This window comes from Leucoraja erinacea, chromosome 2, assembly GCF_028641065.1.
Source record: "Leucoraja erinacea ecotype New England chromosome 2, Leri_hhj_1, whole genome shotgun sequence".
NCBI classification, from domain to species: Eukaryota; Metazoa; Chordata; class Chondrichthyes; order Rajiformes; family Rajidae; genus Leucoraja; species Leucoraja erinaceus.
The window spans coordinates 3708424-3728025 of record NC_073378.1 but is presented as its reverse complement, the minus strand read 5'-3'; the positions used below and the strand labels follow the sequence as shown (position 1 = coordinate 3728025).

The 19602-nt window shown below is 44.5% G+C and overlaps 1 protein-coding gene across 2 annotated transcripts in view; it reads right to left on the bottom strand.

The window, feature by feature from the left end:
- Window positions 1-19602, bottom strand: part of LOC129706580 (uncharacterized) — a 108095-nt gene that overhangs the window by 75870 nt on the left and 12623 nt on the right. For both annotated transcript variants that reach the window (XM_055650933.1, XM_055650932.1), the window contains exon 3: window positions 5168-5259. In XM_055650933.1, coding sequence (XP_055506908.1) covers window positions 5168-5259 — 92 coding nt within the window. The remainder of the gene's footprint in view (window positions 1-5167; window positions 5260-19602) is intronic.

Genomic DNA, 19602 nt, shown 5'->3' with positions numbered 1-19602 from the left:
AGTGCCTTGTGCACTGGCCATCGCTTCCCCCTCATCAGAGGGCAGCTTTGGTGACCAGGGCTGGGCTGGTCAGGAAGAGGGGATGCTGGCTGAAGAAGTCGGGAGTATGCCAGGGGTACAGGAACTGGAAGAGCTGCTGGGTGTGGTGGACCGCTACGTGGCAGCCCCAGGTGCAGGACGGCCATAGAGCCTAAACTAGCGGCCAGCATTAACCACCTCTCCAACAGGCCCCTACAGGAGCAGGTGGTTAATGAGGCCTTAGAATTATATACAGCTGAAAATTGTGAATCACTCAAAGTGCCGGCTGTCAACAGCCAAATCTGGGGGCGCGTTGGGACAAATATTCGAAATCAGGAACTGAAACTGCAGCGGATCCTCAGGCTCCTGACGTCAGCCATCACATCATTTGCTCATTCTGTGGACAATGCAGAAATGACCACAAACAACAGGACACTCTCGCACTGCTGTGCAACACGCAGTTCGAGATAAATAGCCTCTGTAAAGAAATGATAAGACCTGCCCTCAATCCAAAATTCACGGGATTGTGCAAAATCCCAACCACTGAGCCAGATACACTGCTCTTTGGCAAAGACCTCACTAAAAAAGTCAAGGATATGGAAGAGGCCTCTAAAACGTTCGGTCTCATGAGGGCAGGCCCCAGGACGAGCAAACTCAAAACCACAATACCCAAGCGGCAGTACCCCATCACGTCCACCAGTCGACGTCTACCCTATGGGACTGGTGAAAGCTCGGGGTCCGCATTTCACCACCAGAAGTCTTTTTTAGACCAGGGCCCAGAGCGGACCCCATGGAAAATGCGCCACCTCCAAACATCACCGCCACGTCAGACAACGCGCAAGACTCGCCGGCCTGGGAAGAGGCAGAGGAAACACCCATAACCATGGAGGTAGGTAGGTCTGGTTCCTACCTGCATATAGAAAGTAGGGGCGCAATACTAACAGGGAGGAGATTACACCTGTTTAAGGGAGCGTGAGTGTCTATCACCAATGACAAGTGTATACTCAATAGCATTAGTGGATACAAAATACAATTTATACCAGAAAAATTGCCACCAGTTCAGCATTCACCCCAGAGGGTCTTTTCCCTCTCAGTTAAAGAAAAACGAGAGGGACAAGCTGAACTGGTGAGACTAATCACTAAGGGTATCATTGAAAAAACAAAACATGAACCCTTGGAATTTGTGTCAAATATATTCACTAAAACTAAAAAGGATGGTGGGTGTCGCATCATCATTGACTTAACTTCACTAAATATGTTTGTTAAGTATGTACATTTCAAAATGGAAACGTTTGTTACTGATTTCCAAAGGATACTTCATGGCAAGCATTGACCTCAAAGATGTTTACTATTCAGTACCCATTCACAAGGATCATCGCAGATACCTGAGATTTACCTGGATGGGGCAGCAATGGCAGTTTAAAGCATTACCCAATGGGTTAACATCAGCCCCAAGATTATTCACCAAGATACTAAAACCAGCCCTGGCAATATTAAGAAGACAAAAACATATTGTCATGGCATATCTTGATGATATCTTAATAGTGGGCAAGACCATGGAATTGGCTATATCAGCTGTGTCAGCCACCAAACAATTGTTCGAAACCTTGGGATTTGTCTTACATCCAGATAAATCTAAGTTGAAGCCATCCACAACCGTGGACTACTTGGGCTTCACTATTAACTCAGTCCACATGTCTGTAACTTTGCCAAAAGACAAAACAATTGAATTGGCACAATCATGCAACAATTTAATGGTCAACGAGCGACCAACTATTCGACAAGTAGCAAGAGTAATTGGGAAAATGGTAGCAGCATTTCCGGCTACACAATTTGGACCTTTGTACTATCAAAACTTACAAAGAGCAAAGGTACAGGCACTAAAACAACATGCAGGTCATTATGATCGTATCATGAAATTACCCACTGAAGCAATATCAGAACTACAGTGGTGGGCAGAAAACGTTTGGCATAGTTTCAGCCCTATCATCATCATTTACCCTACTTTAGTTATCCAAACAGATGCCAGTGCTCAGGGCTGGGGAGCAACTAACTCCATATCCAGCACAGGTGGTAGATGGACTAACCTAGAGTCATCGTTACTACTTACACTGGGCATTAACTATCTAGAGATGTTGGGTGCCTTTTATGGTTTAAAAGCATATGCATCAAATATGCATCACTTGCATGTTCGGTTACAAATAGATAATACTACGGTGGTGGCCTACATTAACCATATGGGCGGCATAAAATCGATATCATGCGACAAATTGGTCAACACAATTTGGCAATGATGTGTCGAAAGACATATTTGGCTATCAGCAACTTACCTGCCAGTTAAGTTAAATACAGTGGCAGACACCAGGTCACGTAAATTTAATGACACACCGAATGGATGTTAAACCCCAAAGTGTTTGCGAAAATTATTAAGCAATATGGCACGCCAGATATCGACCTATTTGCATCAAGGCTAAATCACCAGGGACTGGGATTGTCAGAAAAAACCGTCAACACCATGTCAGCATCCCTCCGAACATCCACAAGAAAACAGTACTTGTCCAGCATCAAAAAGTGGGAGAAGTACTGCTTGGATACAGGGACCACCTACTCAACCGCTACAGTTACCAACGTACTGGAATTCCTGGCAACCCTTCACCACGATGAAGGACTCGGCTACAGTGCCATCAACCCAGCTAGAAGTGCCCTGTCTGTCTATTTAAAACAAGCACCAGGACAACAGGCCATGGGGTCCCACCAGCTGGTGGTCAAACTAATGAAGGGTATTTACAACTCTAACCCCCCTAGACCAAGGTACACCCATATATGGGATGTCAGTGTGTGGTCCTGACATACCTCAGGGGATGGCCACCAGCCAGATCCCTCAACCTGGAACAATCTACACTCAAAACAGTCATGTTGATGGCACTTGTATCCGCACAGAGGGTCCAGTCACTACACCTATTGCGACTTCACCTCTTTCATTTCACTGCACATCTCGTATGTGTATGTGACAAATAAACTTGACTTGACTTGGACTGGACAACATGATCATAGCTCCAGACCAGATCTCTTTCGTTATCCAGGGACTGATCAAACAGAGCAGACCAGGAACACCTAACCCAGTCGTGGAATTCCGGGCTTACTCGCCAGAACCCACCTATTGTCCTACATAGACACAACCAAAAATATTCGAGGGCATGAAAAAGCCTTATGGGTCAGTCACAAAAAACCTTATGGTCGGGTGACGAGCCAAACCATTTCAAGATGGCTCAAGCAGGTGCTAAAAGCTGCTAGGATAAACACTAACATGTACAAATCTCACTCCACCAGGGCAGCATCCACGTCGACGGCCAAAAGAATGGACGTGCCTATAGACCACATCCTGGCTACAGCAGAATGGTCGGGGGAAACAACGTTCAGAACTTTCTATAATAAGCTGTTGGCAAAACCCGCTTCATTTGCAGAAATTTTTTTACAGTCTGCAAATATTTAATTTAAGCCCAGGGGAGCAATTTAATTTCTTTGTTGTTATTGTTAATAAATACCGTTGTGTTTTTCTACAAACAGATTCATTGGTTGATTACGATAACACACTTCCTCCCTCAAGGACTTCGGCAGTGAGTGAAGTAATAACTGTTACACGGTTTGAAATCACAGAGCTTTAAAATCTTCACGGAATCACTCACGTGACTCCGAAGTAAAATAGTAAGATTAAACGAGAACTTACCAGTTTGAAGTTTGATCTGTATTTTATGAGGAGTTACGATGAGGGATTACGTGCCCTCCGCTCCCACCCTCAATAATATGGGTCAAACTGATAACTGAGGTCTCCTTTTACTTTACTATGTTTATTTCAATAACTGTGTCTATCTGTGATTCCACACCGCTACTTTGAAGTATGCCGCGCATGCGTGCTGAGCGGGTTCTTCACGTAATCCCTCATCGTAACTCCTCATAAAATACAGATCAAACTTCAAACTGGTAAGTTCTCGTTTAATCTTACTATTAAAACTTATCATGTTGTGGTCACTAGCTCCAAGTGGTTTCTTTATCTTGAGTTCCCTTATCAAATCCGGTTCATTACACAACACTAAATCCAGAATTGCCTATTCCCTGGTAGGCTCCTCTGCAAGCTGCTCTAAGAATCCATCTTGGAGGCACTCTACAAATTCCCTTTCTTGGGGTCAACTGATTTTCCCAGTCTACCTGTATATTGAAATCTCCTATGACCACCATAGCATTGCCTTTCTTACATGCCAATTGTATCTCCTGATGTAACTTGTATCCTATATCCTGACTACTGTTTGGGGGCCTGTAAATAACGCCATTAGGGTCTTTTTACCCTTACAATTTCTCAGCTCTATCTACAATGACTCTACATCCTATAATTCTATGTCCTGAAAGCCCCTCTCAATTAGTTCGAATGGCAGGAGCCAGCAGTCTATATCAGCTGCCCCAGTAATTGCCTTCTTTCTCTCCTCTTGAAAATTGAGCAGATATATAACGACTAGTCCCTTTCAATATATTTTCCAACTTCCCAGCAACTCTGCTACAATAACAGTATCTCCATCTGGGTGCAAGGAGTTAAGCTGAATTTTAATTAATCTAGAATTTACAATGTTAGAAACATTGTGAAATATTCAGGTAATATGTTTTCAATCCTTACAGTATTAGCCACCTGCTAAAGCTCATTCAGCATTGTCATAATAGGGTTTCTTTTGACCATCTAAGATCACCAAATTTATGCATGGTAGACAGAGCGTCCTTCAGGAGTCTCACAAAAGTTAAGGACAATCTTTATTCAGCAGAAAGCGCAAGCAGCATGTTGCTGATTCAATATTTTGGGTGATAGAAATCTTATGTGAGGCTATGCATTTTTGTGTATCAATAATGTAAGGAATTTTAATCTTAACAGCTTAATGGGGATTAACAAGCAGAACGTAGGATTTCTACCCAAAATTCATAAATGTGCATTATTTTAGGGAGGAAGAAACTCACAATCTATTATGCTTTCACATTACCAATAGACTTCAAATTACTCTGGACCATCCTCAATGATACATTTTCACAGGCAACACTGTCAAGCTGCAAATGTATAATGTATTAACTTAGTGATAAATGGTATGTCACTTGAGTTGACACTGTCTACCTTCGTAGTTCTGAAAGTCCTAAAGGAAATGGATTTTCTCCTTCTTCTGGTTCTTTCAACAGGAGCTGTATATACTTGGCAGGTAATGGTATCTGTTTGAGGGAGATATACATATATATATTCATTAATCCTAATTTATTTAGGAAAAGTTTCTAATCCAAAGGAGGTACATATTGAGGAATATGGTTCAGTATATATCATAACTATAAGGAACATGTAATATCCTAAATGCTAACAAGGCTCCTGAATCACGGAGCAATTGTTTGCATCATACAAGTAGAAAAAGTTAATGTTGGAAAATCGAAGGTAGACAAAAATGCTGGAGAAACGCAGCGGGTGAGGCAGCATCTATGGAGTGAAGGAAATAGGCAACGTTTCGGGTCGAACCGCTTCTTCAGACTGATGTGAGGGTGGGGTGGGGGAGCGGGAAGAAGAAAGGAAGAGGAGGAGCCAGTGGGTTGAGGGAGAGCTGAGAAGGGGAGAAGAAAGTAGGGACTATCTGAAATTAGAGGTCAATGTTCATACCGCTGGGGTGCAGACTGCCCAAGTGAAATATGAGGTGCTGCTCCTCCAATTTATGGTGGTCCTCACTGGCACTCTGGCCATGGAGGAAGCCCAGGACAGAAAGGTCGGATTCGGAATGGGAGGGGGAGTTGAAGTGCCACCGGGAGATTAGGTTGGTTATTGCGAACCGAGCGGAGGTGTTCGGCGAAGCGATCGCCAAGCCTACGCTTGGTCTCACCGATGTAGAACAACTGATATCTGGAGCAATGGATGCAGTAGATGAGGTTGGAGGAGGTGCAGGTGAACCTCTGCTGCACTTGGAAAGACTGCAACGGCAAGAAATGCTACACTTGTCACTTTTCCTCCCCCCTTGACTCCATTCAAGGGCCCAAGCAGTGTAGGAAAGGAACTGAAGATGCTGGTTTACACCAAAGGTAGACGCAAATTGCTGGAGTAACACAGCAGGACAGGCAGCATCTCTGGAGAGAAGGAATGCATGACGTTTCGGATCGAGCCCCTTCTTCAGCATCGTGCCCTTTCGGTTATGTGGCTTTTAGGCGTTGTGCCCTTTCAGTTATTTGGCTTTTAGGCGTTGTGGCCGTTCGGTTATTTGACTTTTTGGCGTTGTATCCGTCGGTTATTTGGCTTTTAGGCGTCGTGTCTGTTCGGATATATGGCTTTTTTGGCGCCGTTTCCGTTCGGTATCTTGGCTTCGACATCTTCGCTTCGGCTTCTCGTCCTGTCCGGGTACCTGTCCAAACACTGCTTCACATTTAGTTGGACTATGAGTTGGTTATGAAAAATCTGTTAAACTTGATGTGTATTTTAATATGATAGGCATCTCAGTCCTCAGATCCTAGAACTACATTGGAGTTTCACCGTTGAACGTATTTTACTCCAATATTTATTATTTTTGAATCCACAATATCAATAGACCTCTGTAACCAAATTTAAAAACAAACATTTCTTCTTTTCTACACTGTCATATTGTTTCAATTGAAACTGGGTTGTAACATGCAAATCAAGTGCATGACATAGTTAAATCATGTGGTCTAGATAGCGCTAACAGTTGCACAATGAGAAGCCTGTAGAACACTGTGCTGGTAAAAGAGAACAACGACACAAAGTGCTGTTTCCGTTCTTTATCTTGAAAATAGACCTCAAAGCAACGCAAAACTTAACATAGTGGCAGCGTTATGCAAGTACTAAAAATGCTTTAAACAGCTACCGAAGACTCAAATGTTCAACAAAAGATAACTTTGTTTTGTCGCTCGATGCCAGTGAAAACAAGTGACTAGCCATACTGCAAACTTAATATGTAAAGTTAAAAACTCATTAAATCTGTTATTAATTTGTCACGTACAATTGGAATGGCAACGCTGTACTCATCGCAATAGATATGGCTGCAACAAACACACCTTTTCTACAACTACTAATGGGAAGCAGCTGATATCATGAATGCCTTTGCCAGATTTAGCCAAAACTGCAGACAAATGTTCAACAGTGTGTTGAAGAATGTTAGTGACAGTGAAAAAGCTAGCTTCTCTGGTCAAGAGAGAAGGGACTAGAGTTGTAAAACAACACGACATTTGAGCGAGGGGAGGACAGAGAAAAGACAAAAGTTATTTTAGATACAGGCTGTGGGCTGAGCATCAAAAATGTGTCTAGAATTCAATTTTCGTGACCCATGTCTCGGAACATTAACTTTTACAGATTTAGATAAAATTTAATTGAGAAGTCATAACCCATCAGTGCCAAAAGTTGCACACTTATTAATAAAACTAATTAGAAAATGAGATTGAAAAAGTAACCGCCATCTAGTGCCCAATGCCCATATTACACCATGGGAAGCCTATTTCCGTATTGCAGTATATTTAAACCATATATTATTATAAAATGTTTATGTATATTTATATTATATAAAAATACTATAATGAATATAATTGTGTGTGTTTTTTGAATGAAACTGCCGCAAAGGTCTGGCTCCTGAACCAGCCTAATTAATGGGTGAGGGGAGTTCCTGTGGTTTCCCCGTTTACTGAACCCCACTGACTGCCAGTGTGCAGAATGGGGGTCACGGCCATAGTGGGATTGGGGCAGTGCCAGGCTGGGGGAAGGCTAAGGCATCTTTCATAATAGGAAAAATGCCTAACCCTAACTTGCCCCCCCCTTCTAGAGCTGCCCATGGCTGGAGCTGGAGCCGCTTTGGGACCGGCTACAGGCTCGGTACATGTGGCCCCGCAGCTTGTCCACCTCGGCCAGCATGCCCTTCTGGATCATCATGGTGATGATGGTGGGGAGCAGCACTGCCCTGCACACCGCCCGTGCCTCCTTCAGCACCCCCATAGCGCCGGCTCCATGGAGGTGCTGAAGGAGAGCTTATAGCCCGCACGCTCGCTGCCACACCGGCCTACCGACAGCCCAACCGACCACTCACAGCACCCAGCGGCCGTCCGATCACTCACAGCACCCACCGGAGGCCCAGCCCAACTCTCACCACCCGAGGCCCGGCCCGACCGATCGCTCTCACCACCCACCGGAGGCCCGGCCCAACTCTCATGACCCACTGGAAGCCTGGCCCAACTCTCATGACCCACCGAAGGCCCGGCCCGGCCTAACTCTCACCACCCTCCGGAGGCCCAACCCGACCGACCACTCTCACCACCCACCGGCGGCCTGACAGCCTGACCGATCCTCCACAGCATCCATCGGCCTACCGACAAGCCCGACCGAAAGACTGACTGACCGATTTACCTAATCCTAACCCTAGCTCTACATTTGTTATTTATCATTTTTATTTAACAGTTCACATCATCTATATTACTAAAAATCTGATCTTGACCTCTTTTGGCCCACTGTGCTGCGAATTCCGAGAGAAGGCCGCCACCAATGGCCGTCGTTTTTGGCCACCTTGCTCAGAGCACCCCTCCGCCTTCGTGGACCCGAGGAATATTCCCATCGATGACAAATCAGAGAGATATTAATGTTTTTTAAAAATTCACCATTCTCTCGGCTGCTCCTGCTGGAGGAAGGTGGAGGGACTATAAAACCAGGAAGTGGTGTGCCTCACTCAGTCTCTGCAAGATGGATGAAGGCAAAGGGTCACATCTCTCTGAGCTCTGAATAACACTGAACAAATGTCCACTCAAATGTGAGTCTGATTAATGTGGTTTGAAAATAAAAATATGGTTTGGTTGAAGTAAAACGGCATTGCCTGCAAATAGAAACATAGAACATAGAAATTAGGTGCAGGAGTAGGCCATTCGGCCCTTCGAGCCTGCACCGCCATTCAATAAGATCATGGCTGATCATCCAACTCAGTATCCCGTACCTGCCTTCTCTCCATACCCCCTGATCCCCTTAGCCACAAGGGCCACATCTAACTCCCTCTTAAATATAGCCAATGAACTGGCCTCAACTACCCTCTGTGGCAGAGAGTTCCAGAGATTCACCACTCTTTGTGTGAAAAAAGTTCTTCTCATCTCGGTTTTAAAGGATTTTCCCCTTATCCTTAAGCTGTGACCCCTTGTCCTGGACTTCCCTAACATCGGGAACAATCTTCCTGCATCTAGCCTGTCCAACCCCTTAAGAATTTTGTAAGTTTCTATAAGATCCCCTCTCGATCTCCTAAATTCTAGAGAGTATAAACCAAGTCTATCCAGTCTATCTTCATAAGACAGTCCTGACATCCCAGGAATCAGTCTGGTGAACCATCTCTGCACTCCCTCTATGGCAATAATGTCCTTCCTCAGATTTGGATACCAAAACTGTACGCAATACTCCAGGTGTGGTCTCACCAAGACCCTGTACAACTGCAGTAGAACCTCCCTGCTCCTATACTCAAATCCTTTTGCAATGAAAGCTAACATACCATTCGCTTTCTTTACTGCCTGCTGCACCTGCATGCCTACCTTCAATGACTTGTGTACCATGACACCCAGGTCTCGCTGCATCTCCCCCTTTCCCAATCGACCACCATTTAGATAATAGTCTGCTTTCCCGTTTTTGCCACCAAAATGGATAACCTCACATTTATCCACATTATACTGCATCTGCCAAACATTTACCCACTCACCCAGCCTATCCAAGTCACCTTGCAGTCTCCTAGCATCCTCCTCACAGCTAACACTGCCCCCCAGCTTAGTGTCATCCGCAAACTTGGAGATATTGCCTTCAATTCCCTCATCCAGATCATTAATATATATTGTAAATAGCTGGGGTCCCAGCACTGAGCCTTGCGGTACCCCACTAGTCACTGCCTGCCATTGTGAAATGGACCCATTTACTCCTACTCTTTGCTTCCTGTTTGCCAGCCAGTTCTCTATCCACATCAATACTGAACCCTCAATGCCTTGTGCTTTAAGTTTGTATACTAATCTCTTATGTGGGACCTTTTCGAAAGCCTTCTGGAAGTCCAGATATAACACATCCACTGGTTCTCCCCTATCCACGCTACTAGTTACATCCTCGAAAAATTCTATAAGATTCGTCAGACATGATTTACCTTTCGTAAATCCATGCTGACTGTCCAATGATTTCACCACTTTCCAAATGTGCTGCTATCCCATCTTTAATAACTGACTCTAGCAGTTTCCCCACTACCGATGTTAGACTAACTGGTCTGTAATTCCCCATTTTCTCTCTCCCTCCCTTCTTAAAAAGTGGGGTTACGTTTGCTACCCGCCAATCTTCAGGAACTTCTCCAGAATCTAAAGAGTTTTGAAAGATTATTACTAATGCATCCACTATTTCTGGAGCTACTTCCTTAAGTACTCTGGGATGCAGCCTATCTGGCCCTGGGGATTTATTGGCCTTTAATCCATTCAATTTACCCAACACCACTTCCCGGCTAACCTGGATTTCACTCAATTCCTCCAACTCCTTTGACCCGCGGTCCCCTGCTATTTCCGGCAAATTATTTATGTCTTCCTTAGTGAAGACGGAACCAAAGTAGTTATTCAATTGGTCCGCCATATCCTTGTTCCCCATGATCAACTCACCTGTTTCTGACTGCAAGGGACCTACATTTGTTTTAACTAATCTCTTTCTTTTCACATATGGTGGCTTGGGTGCTTTGGGTTCTTTGGCTTGAAGTTGAAAGGCACTATTTACTGCAAATGGTGGCTTGGGTGTTTTGGCTTGAAGTTGAACGGCACTACTTACTGCAAATGGTGGCTTGGGTGCTTTGGCTTGAAGTTGAAAGGCACTACTTACTGCAAATGGTGGCTTGGGTGTTTTGGCTTGAAGTTGAAAGACACTACTTGCTGCAAATGGTGGCTTGGGTGACTTGGCTTGAAGTTGAAAGGCACTACTTACTGCAAATGGTGGCTTGGGTGTTTTGGCTTGAAGTTGAAAGGCACTACTTACTGCAAATGGTGGCTTGGGTGCTTTGGCTTGAAGTTGAAAGGCACTACTTGCTGCTAATGGTGGCTTGGGTGTTTTGGCTTATAACCATATAACCATATAACAATTACAGCACGGAAACAGGCCATCTCGACCCTTCTAGTCTGTGCCGAACACATAATCTCCCCTAGTCCCATATACCTGCGCTCAGACCATAACCCTCCATTCCCTTCCCATCCATATAACTATCCAATTTATTTTTAAATGATAAAAACGAACCTGCCTCCACCACCTTCACTGGAAGCTCATTCCACACAGCTACCACTTTCTGAGTAAAGAAGTTCCCCCTCATGTTACCCCTAAACTTCAGTCCCTTAATTCTCATGTCATGTCCCCTTGTTTGAATCTTCCCTACTCTCAGTGGGAAAAGCTTTTCCACGTCAACTCTGTCTATCCCTCTCATCATTTTAAAAACCTCTATCAAGTCCCCCCTTAACCTTCTGCGCTCCAAAGAATAAAGCCCTAACTTGTTCAACCTTTCTCTGTAACTTAGTTGCTGAAACCCAGGCAACATTGTAAATCTCCTCTGTACTCTCTATTTTGTTGACATCCTTCCTATAATTAGGCGACCAAAATTGTACACCATACTCCAGAATTGGCCTCACCAATGCCTTGTACAATTTTAACATTACATCCCAACTTCTATACTCAATGCTCTGATTTATAAAGTCCAGCACACCAAAAGCTTTCTTTACCACCCTATCTACATGAGATTCCACTTTCAGGGAACTGTGCACAGTTATTCCCAGATCCCTCTGTTCACCTACATTCTTCAATTCCCTACCATTTACCATGTACGTCCTATTTTGATTTGTCCTGCCAAGATGTAGCAACTCACACTTATCAGCATTAAACTCCATCTGCCATCTTTCAGCCCACTCTTCCAACTGACATAAATCTCTCTGTAGACTTTGAAACTCTACTTCATTACCCGCAAACCCACCTATCTTAGTATCATCTGCATACTTACTAATCCAATTTACCACACCATCATCCAGATCATTGATGTACATGACAAACAACAGTGGACCCAACACAGATCCCTGTGGCACCCCACTCGTCACTGGCCTCCAACCTGACAAACAACCATCCACCATTACTCTCTGGCATCTCCCATTCAGCCACTGTTGAATCCATCTTGCTACTCCACCATTAATACCCAACCATTGAACCTTCTTAACCAACCTTCCATGAGGAACCTTGTCAAAGGCCTTACTGAAGTCCATATACACAACATCCACTGCGTTACCCACATCAATTTCCCGTGTAACATCTTCAAAAAATTCAAGAAGATTAGTTAAACAAGACCTTCCAGGCACAAATCCATGTTGACTGTTCCTAATCAGACCCTGTTTATCCAGATGCTTATATATATTATCTCTAAGTATTCTTTCCATTAATTTGCCCACCACTGACGTCAAACTAACAGGTCTATAATTGCTAGGTTTGCTCTTAGACCCCTTTTTAAACAATGGAACAACATGCGCAGTACGCCAATCCTCCGGCACTATTCCCGTTTCTAATGACATTTGAAATATTTCTGCCATAGCCCCTGCTATTTCTACACTAACTTCCCTCAATGTCCTAGGGAATATCCTGTCCGGACCTGGAGACTTATCCACTTTTATATTTCTCAAAAGTGTCAGTACTTCCTCTTCTTTGATCCTCATAGTTTCCATAGCTAATCTACTTGTTTCCCTTACCTCACATAATTCAATATCCTTCTCCTTGGTGAATACCGAAGAAAAGAAACTGTTCAATATCTCCCCCATCTCTTTTGGTTCTGCAGATAGTTGTCCACTCTGACTCTCTAATGGACCAATTTTATCCCTCGTTATCCTTTTGCTATTAATATAGCGGTAGAAACCCTTCGGATTTACTTTTACCTTACTTGCCAAAGCAACCTCATATCTTCTTTTAGCTTTTCTAATTTCTTTCTTAAGATTCTTTTTACATTCTTTATACTCCTCAAGCACCTCATTTACTCCATGCTGCCTATAATTATTGTAGATCTCCCTCTTTTTCCGAACCGTGTCCAATTTCCCTTGAAAACCATGGCTCTTTACAATTTTTATGATTTCCTTTCAACCGAACAGGGACATAAAGATTCTGTACTCTTAAAATTTCACCTTTAAATGTACTCCATTTCTCTTCCACATCTTTCCCATAAAACAAACTGTCCCAATTTACTCCTTTTAAATCCTTTCGCATCTCCTCAAAGTTAGCCTTTCTCCAATCAAAAATCTCAACCCTAGGTCCAGTTTTGTCCCTCTCCATAATTATATTGAAACTAATGGTATTGTGATCACTGGACCCGAACTGTTCCCCAACGCATACCTCTGCCACCTGACCCATCTCATTTCCTAACAGGAGGTCCAGTACCGCCCCTTCTCTAGTAGGTACTTCTATGTATTGTTGCAAAAAACTATCCTGCACACATTTTACAAACTCCAACCCATCCAGCCCATTTACAGAATGTGTTTCCCAGTCTATGTGTGGAAAATTGAAATCTCCCACAATCACTACCTTGTGCTTACTACTAATATCTGCAATCTCCTTACATATTTGCTCTTCCAATTCTCGCTCCCCATTTGGCGGTCTATAATACACCCCTATAAGTGTTGCTACCCCTTTCCCATTTCTCAGTTCCACCCAAATAGCCTCCCTAGACGAGCCCTCTAATCTATCCTGCCAAAGCACTGCTGTAATATCTTCCCTGATAAGCAATGCAACACCTCCACCTCTTGCCCCTCCAATTCTATCACACCTGAAGCAACGAAATCCTGGAATATTTAATTTCCAATCACAGCCCTCCTGCAACCATGTTTCACTGATCGCCACAACATCATACTTCCAGGTGTCAATCCAGGCTCTAAGTTCATCCACTTTTCTTACAATGCTCCTAGCATTAAAATATACACATTTAAGAAACCCACCCTCTCTTATTCTCTGATTATTTTCTTTTTCTTCTCTCTCCCCTACATTTTGGGTCAGAGTGCTACCATTCTCTGCCCCCTGCTTCACACACTGACTGCTAGCTTTGAGTCCCTCCCCCCAACCATACTAGTTTAAAGTCTCCCCAGTAGCCTTTGCAAATCTCCCCGCCAGGATATTGGTCCCCCTTGAGTTCAAGTGCAACCCGTCCTTTTTGTACAGGTCGCACCTTCCCCAAAAGAGGTCCCAATGATCCAGAAACTTGAATCCATACCCACTGCACCAGTCCCTCATCCACGCATTTATCCTCCACCTCACTCCATTCCTACTCTCACTGTCGCGTGGCACAGGCAGTAATCCTGAGATTGTTACCTTTCCAGTCCTTCTCCTTAACTCTCTACCTAACTCCCTAAATTCTTTTTCAGAACCTCTTCTCTTTTTTTACCTATGTCGTTGGTACCTATATGCACCACAACCTCAGGCTCCTCTCCCTCCCATTTTAGGATTTCTTGGACACGTTCAGACACATCCCTAACCCTGGCACCAGGGAGGCAAACTACCATCCGGGACTCCTGTCTGCATCCACAGAATCGCCTATCCGACCCCCTGACTATAGAGTCCCCTATTACAATTGCCCTCCCCTTCTTTTCCTTACCCTTCTGAGCAACCGGACCGGTCTTTGTGCCAGAGACCCGGTCGCTGTCGCTGCCCCCAGGTAGGCTGTCTCCCCCACCCTTACTCAAGCATGAGTACTTATTTCTAAGGTGTACAGCCACCGGGGTACTCACCAGTCCCTGCCTCTGCCCGTTGCCCTTCCTAACTGTGACCCAGTTTTCTGTCTCCCGTGGTCTTGGAGTGACCACCTCCCTGTAACTCCTTTCTATGACCTCCTCGCTCTCCCTGAGCAGACAGAGGTCATCGAGTTGCTGTTCCAGGTTCCTGACACGGTCCCTTAGGAGCTCCATCTCGACGCACCTTGCGCAGATGTGGACGTCTGGAGAGCACTCCGACTCCATGACCTCCCACATCTGACATCCAGAACAGTAAACTGCCCTGGCCTTCATTGTTTCCCTTATCCAAATACAATAAAGCCTTACAATTACAATGCAAATACAATACAAGCCAAGCCAATCAGCTGCTTCTGCTGGTCCTCTTCCACCAATCAGAGGCTTCCACCAGAATCAGAATCTTTCTCTGGAAGTGAGATGGAACGTTGCAGATTTGGGTAACTCACAGCTCCAGGTAACTCCACCTCTCACCAACGGCTCCCCGTGCCGCTGTAGAAGCAAACCCCGCGCTGTTTTTATACTCACAGCTCCAGGTAACTCCACCTCTCACCAACGGCTCCCCGGGCCTCTGTAGAAGCAAGCCCCGCGCTGTTTTTATACTCACAGCTCCAGGTAACTCCTCCTCTCACCAACGGCTCCCCGGGCCTCTGTAGAAGCAAACCCCGCGCTGTTTTTATACTCACAGCTCCAAGTAACTCCACCTCTCACCAACGGCTCCCCGGGCCTCTGTAGAAGCAAACCCCACGCTGTTTTTATACTCACAGCTCCAGGTAAATCCTCCTCGCACCCACGGCTCCCCGGGCCTCTGTAGAAGCAAGCCCAGCGCTGTTTTTATACTCACAGCTCCAGGTAAGACCTCCTCTCGCCAACGGCTCCCCGGGCCTCTGTAGAAGCAAGCCCCGCGCTGTTTTTATACTCACAGCTCCAGGTAAGACCTCCTCTCGCCAACGGCTCCCCGGGCCTCTGTAGAAGCAAGCCCCGCGCTGTTTTTATACTCACAGCTCCAGGTAAGACCTCCTCTCACCGGGGAGCCGGGCTTGAAGTTGAAAGGCACTACTTACTGCAAATGGTGGCTTGGGTGCTTTGGCTTTAAGTTGAAAGGCACTACTTACTGCAAATGGTGGCGGGTGCTTTGGCTTGAAGTTGAAAGGCACTACTTGCTGCAAATGGTGGCTTGGGTGCTTTGGCTTGAAGTTGAAAGGCACTACTTACTGCAAATTGTGGCTTGGGTGCTTTGGCTTTAAGTTGAAAGGCACTACTTACTGCAAATGGTGGCGGGTGCTTTGGCTTGAAGTTGAAAGGCACTACTTGCTGCAAATGGTGGCTTGGGTGCTTTGGCTTGAAGTTGAAAGGCACTACTGCAAATGCACTTACTTCCTGTTTGCACTGTATATTGATTTTAGATAAAACGCTACCACTTACGGCTGTGATTTTTGGCCATCTTACTCAGTCCCCCTCCGCTCAGCAGGTGCAGAGAATTCTTCCCATCAATTAAAAATAAAAGTGTTATTAGTGTTTCAAAAATGTTGAGAATCTCTCTCCTGTCAATCACGCCATGAAGGCCACACCTTTTCTGGTGGGAGGGGGAGGGGTTATAAAACCCGGAAGTGTGGGTGTGGCTCAGTCTCTGCATGATGGGGGAGGGAGAGGTCACGACTGTCTGAGCTGTGAATCAACTGAACACACTGAATGTCTACTGAACTGTGAGTTTGGTGTTTTGTGTGGTTTTATGGTGGTCTCCCCCTGCATGAAATGGTATGAAGCTGCATTTGAATTTGGTGGCCTTGCACCCTGCTGAAAGTGGTATGAAACTGCACTTGAATTTGGTGGCCTTGGATCCAGCTTGAAGTGGTATGAAACTGCACTTGAATTCGGTGGCCTTGGATCCAGCTTGAAGTGGTATGAAACTGCACTTGAATTCGGTGGCCTTGCACCCTGCTCAAAATGGTGAGAAACTGCACTTGAATTTGCTGGCCTTGCACCCTGCTTGAAATGGTAGGAAAATGGATTTGAATTTGGTGGCCTTGCACCCTGTTTGAAATGGAATCTCAAGGATTTAGGGAGTTGGGAGGAGAGTTAAGGAAAAGGACCAAAAAGGTAACAATCTCAGGATTACTGCCTGTACCACGCGACAGTGAGAGTAGGAATGGAGCGAGGTGGAGGATAAATGCGTGGCTGAAAGACTGGTGCAGAGGGCAGGGATTCAAGTTTCTGGATCATTGGGACTTCTTTTGGGGAAGGTGGGACCTGTACAGAAAGGGTGGGTTGCACTTGAACCCGAGGGGGACCAATATCCTGGCGGGGAAATTTGCAAAGGCAACTGAAAAGACTTTAAACTAGAATGGTTGGGGCGAGGGACTCAAATAGAGAAAGCTAGTAGACAGAATGGGAGACAGGAAGCAGAAAAGGGAAGCACTCGGACACAAGAGGAGAAAAAAAAAGAGGAAATAAACAGAGAAGAGACGGGGGGTTTCTTAAATGTGCATATTTTAAAGCTAGGAGCGTTGTAAGAAAGGTGGATGAGCTTAGAGTCTGGATAGACACCTGGAAGTATATTGTTGTGGCGATCAGTGAAACGTGGTTGCAAGAGGGCTGTGATTGGAAACTAAATATTCCAGGATTTCGCTGCTTCAAGTGTGATAGAATTGGAGGGGCAAGAGGTGGAGGTGTTGCATTGCTAGTCAGGGAAGATATTACAGCAGTGCTTTGGCAGGATAGATTGGAGGGCTCATCTAGGGAGGCTATTTGGGTGGAACTGAGAAGTGGGAAAGATGTAGCAACACTTATAGGGGTATATTATAGACCACCAAATGGGGAACGAGAATTGGAAGAGCAAATATGTAAGGAGATAGCAGATATTAGTAGTAAGCACAAGGCAGTGATTGTGGGAGATTTCAACTTTCCACACATAGACTGGGAAACACATTCTGTAAATGGGCTGGATGGTTTGGAGTTTGTAAAATGTGTGCAGGATAGTTTATTGCAGCAATACATAGAGGTACCTACTAGAGGAGGGGCAGTGCTGGACCTCCTGTTAGGAAATGAGACGGGACAGGTGGCGGAGGTATGCGTTGGGGAGCACTTTGGGTCCAGTGATCACAATACCATTAGTTTCAATATAATTATGGAGAAGGTCAGAACTGGACCTAGGGTTGAGATTTTTGATTGGAGAAAGGCTAACTTTGATGAGATGCAAGATGATTTAAAAGGAGTGAACTGGGACATTTTGTTTTATGGGAAAGATGTAGAAGAGAAATGGAGGACATTTAAAGGGGAAATTTTAAGAGTACAGAATCTTTATGTTCCTGTTCGGTTGAAAGGAAAGTAAAAATTGGAAAGAACCCTGGTTTTCAAGGGAAATTGGACATCTTGTTCGGAAAAAGAGGGAGATCTACAATAATTATAGGCAGCATGAAGTAAATGAGGTGCTTGAGGAGTATAAGGAATGTAAAAAGAATCTTACGAAATAAATTAGAAAAGCTAAAAGAAGATATGAGGTTGCTTTGGCAAGTAAGGTGAAAGTAAATCCAAAGGGTTTCTACAGCTATATTAATAGCAAAAGGATAACGAGGGATAAAATTGGTCCATTGGAGAGACAGAGTGGGCAGCTATCTGCAGAGCCAAAAGAAATGGGGGAGATATTGAACAATTTCTTTTCTTCGGTATTCACCAAGTAGAAGGATATTGAATTATGTGAGGTAAGGGAAATGAGTAGAGTATATAACCATATAACAATTACAGCACGGAAACAGGCCATCTCGACCCTTCTAGTCCGTGCCGAACACATAATCTCCCCTAGTCCCATATACCTGCGCTCAGACCATAACACTCCATTCCCTTCCCATCCATATAACTATCCAATTTATTATTAAATGATAAAAATGAACCTGCCTCCACCACCTTCACTGGAAGCTCATTCCACACAACCACCATTCTCTGAGTAAAGAAGTTCCCCCTCATGTTACCCCTAAACTTCAGTCCCTTAATTCTCATGTCATGTCCCCTTGTTTGAATCTTCCCTACTCTCAGTGGGAAAAGCTTTTCCACGTCAACTCTGTCTATCCCTCTCATCATTTTAAAAACCTCTATCAAGTCCCCCCTTAACCTTCTGCGCTCCAAAGAATAAAGCCCTAACTTGTTCAACCTTTCTCTGTAACTTAGTTGCTGAAACCCAGGCAACATTCTAGTAAATCTCCTCTGTACTCTCTCTATTTTGTTGACATCCTTCCTATAATTAGGCGACCAAAATTGTACACCATACTCCAGAATTGGCCTCACCAATGCCTTGTACAATTTTAACATTACATCCCAACTTCTATACTCAATGGATACTATGAGTTTCAGTTTGAGGGGATAGCTATGGATACTATGAGTTTCAAAGTAAAAGAAGTACTGACACTTTTGAAAAATATAAAAGTGGATAAGTCTCCAGGTCCTGACAGGATATTCCCTAGAACATTGAGGGAAGTTAGTGTAGAAATAGCCGGGGCTATGACAGAAATATTTCAAATGTCATTAGAAACGGGAATAGTCCCCGAGGATTGGCGTACTGCGCATGTTGTTCCATTGTTTAAAAAGGGTTCTAAGAGTAAACCTAGCAATTACAGACCTGTTAGTTTGACTTCAGTGGTGGGCAAATTAATGAAAAAGATACTTAGAGATAATATATATAAGCATCTGGATAAACGGGATCTGATTAGGAACAGTCAACATGGATTTGTGCCTGGAAGGTCATGATTGACTAATCTTCTTGAATTTTTTGAAGAGGTTACTAGGGAAATTGACGAGGGTAAAGCAGTGGATGTT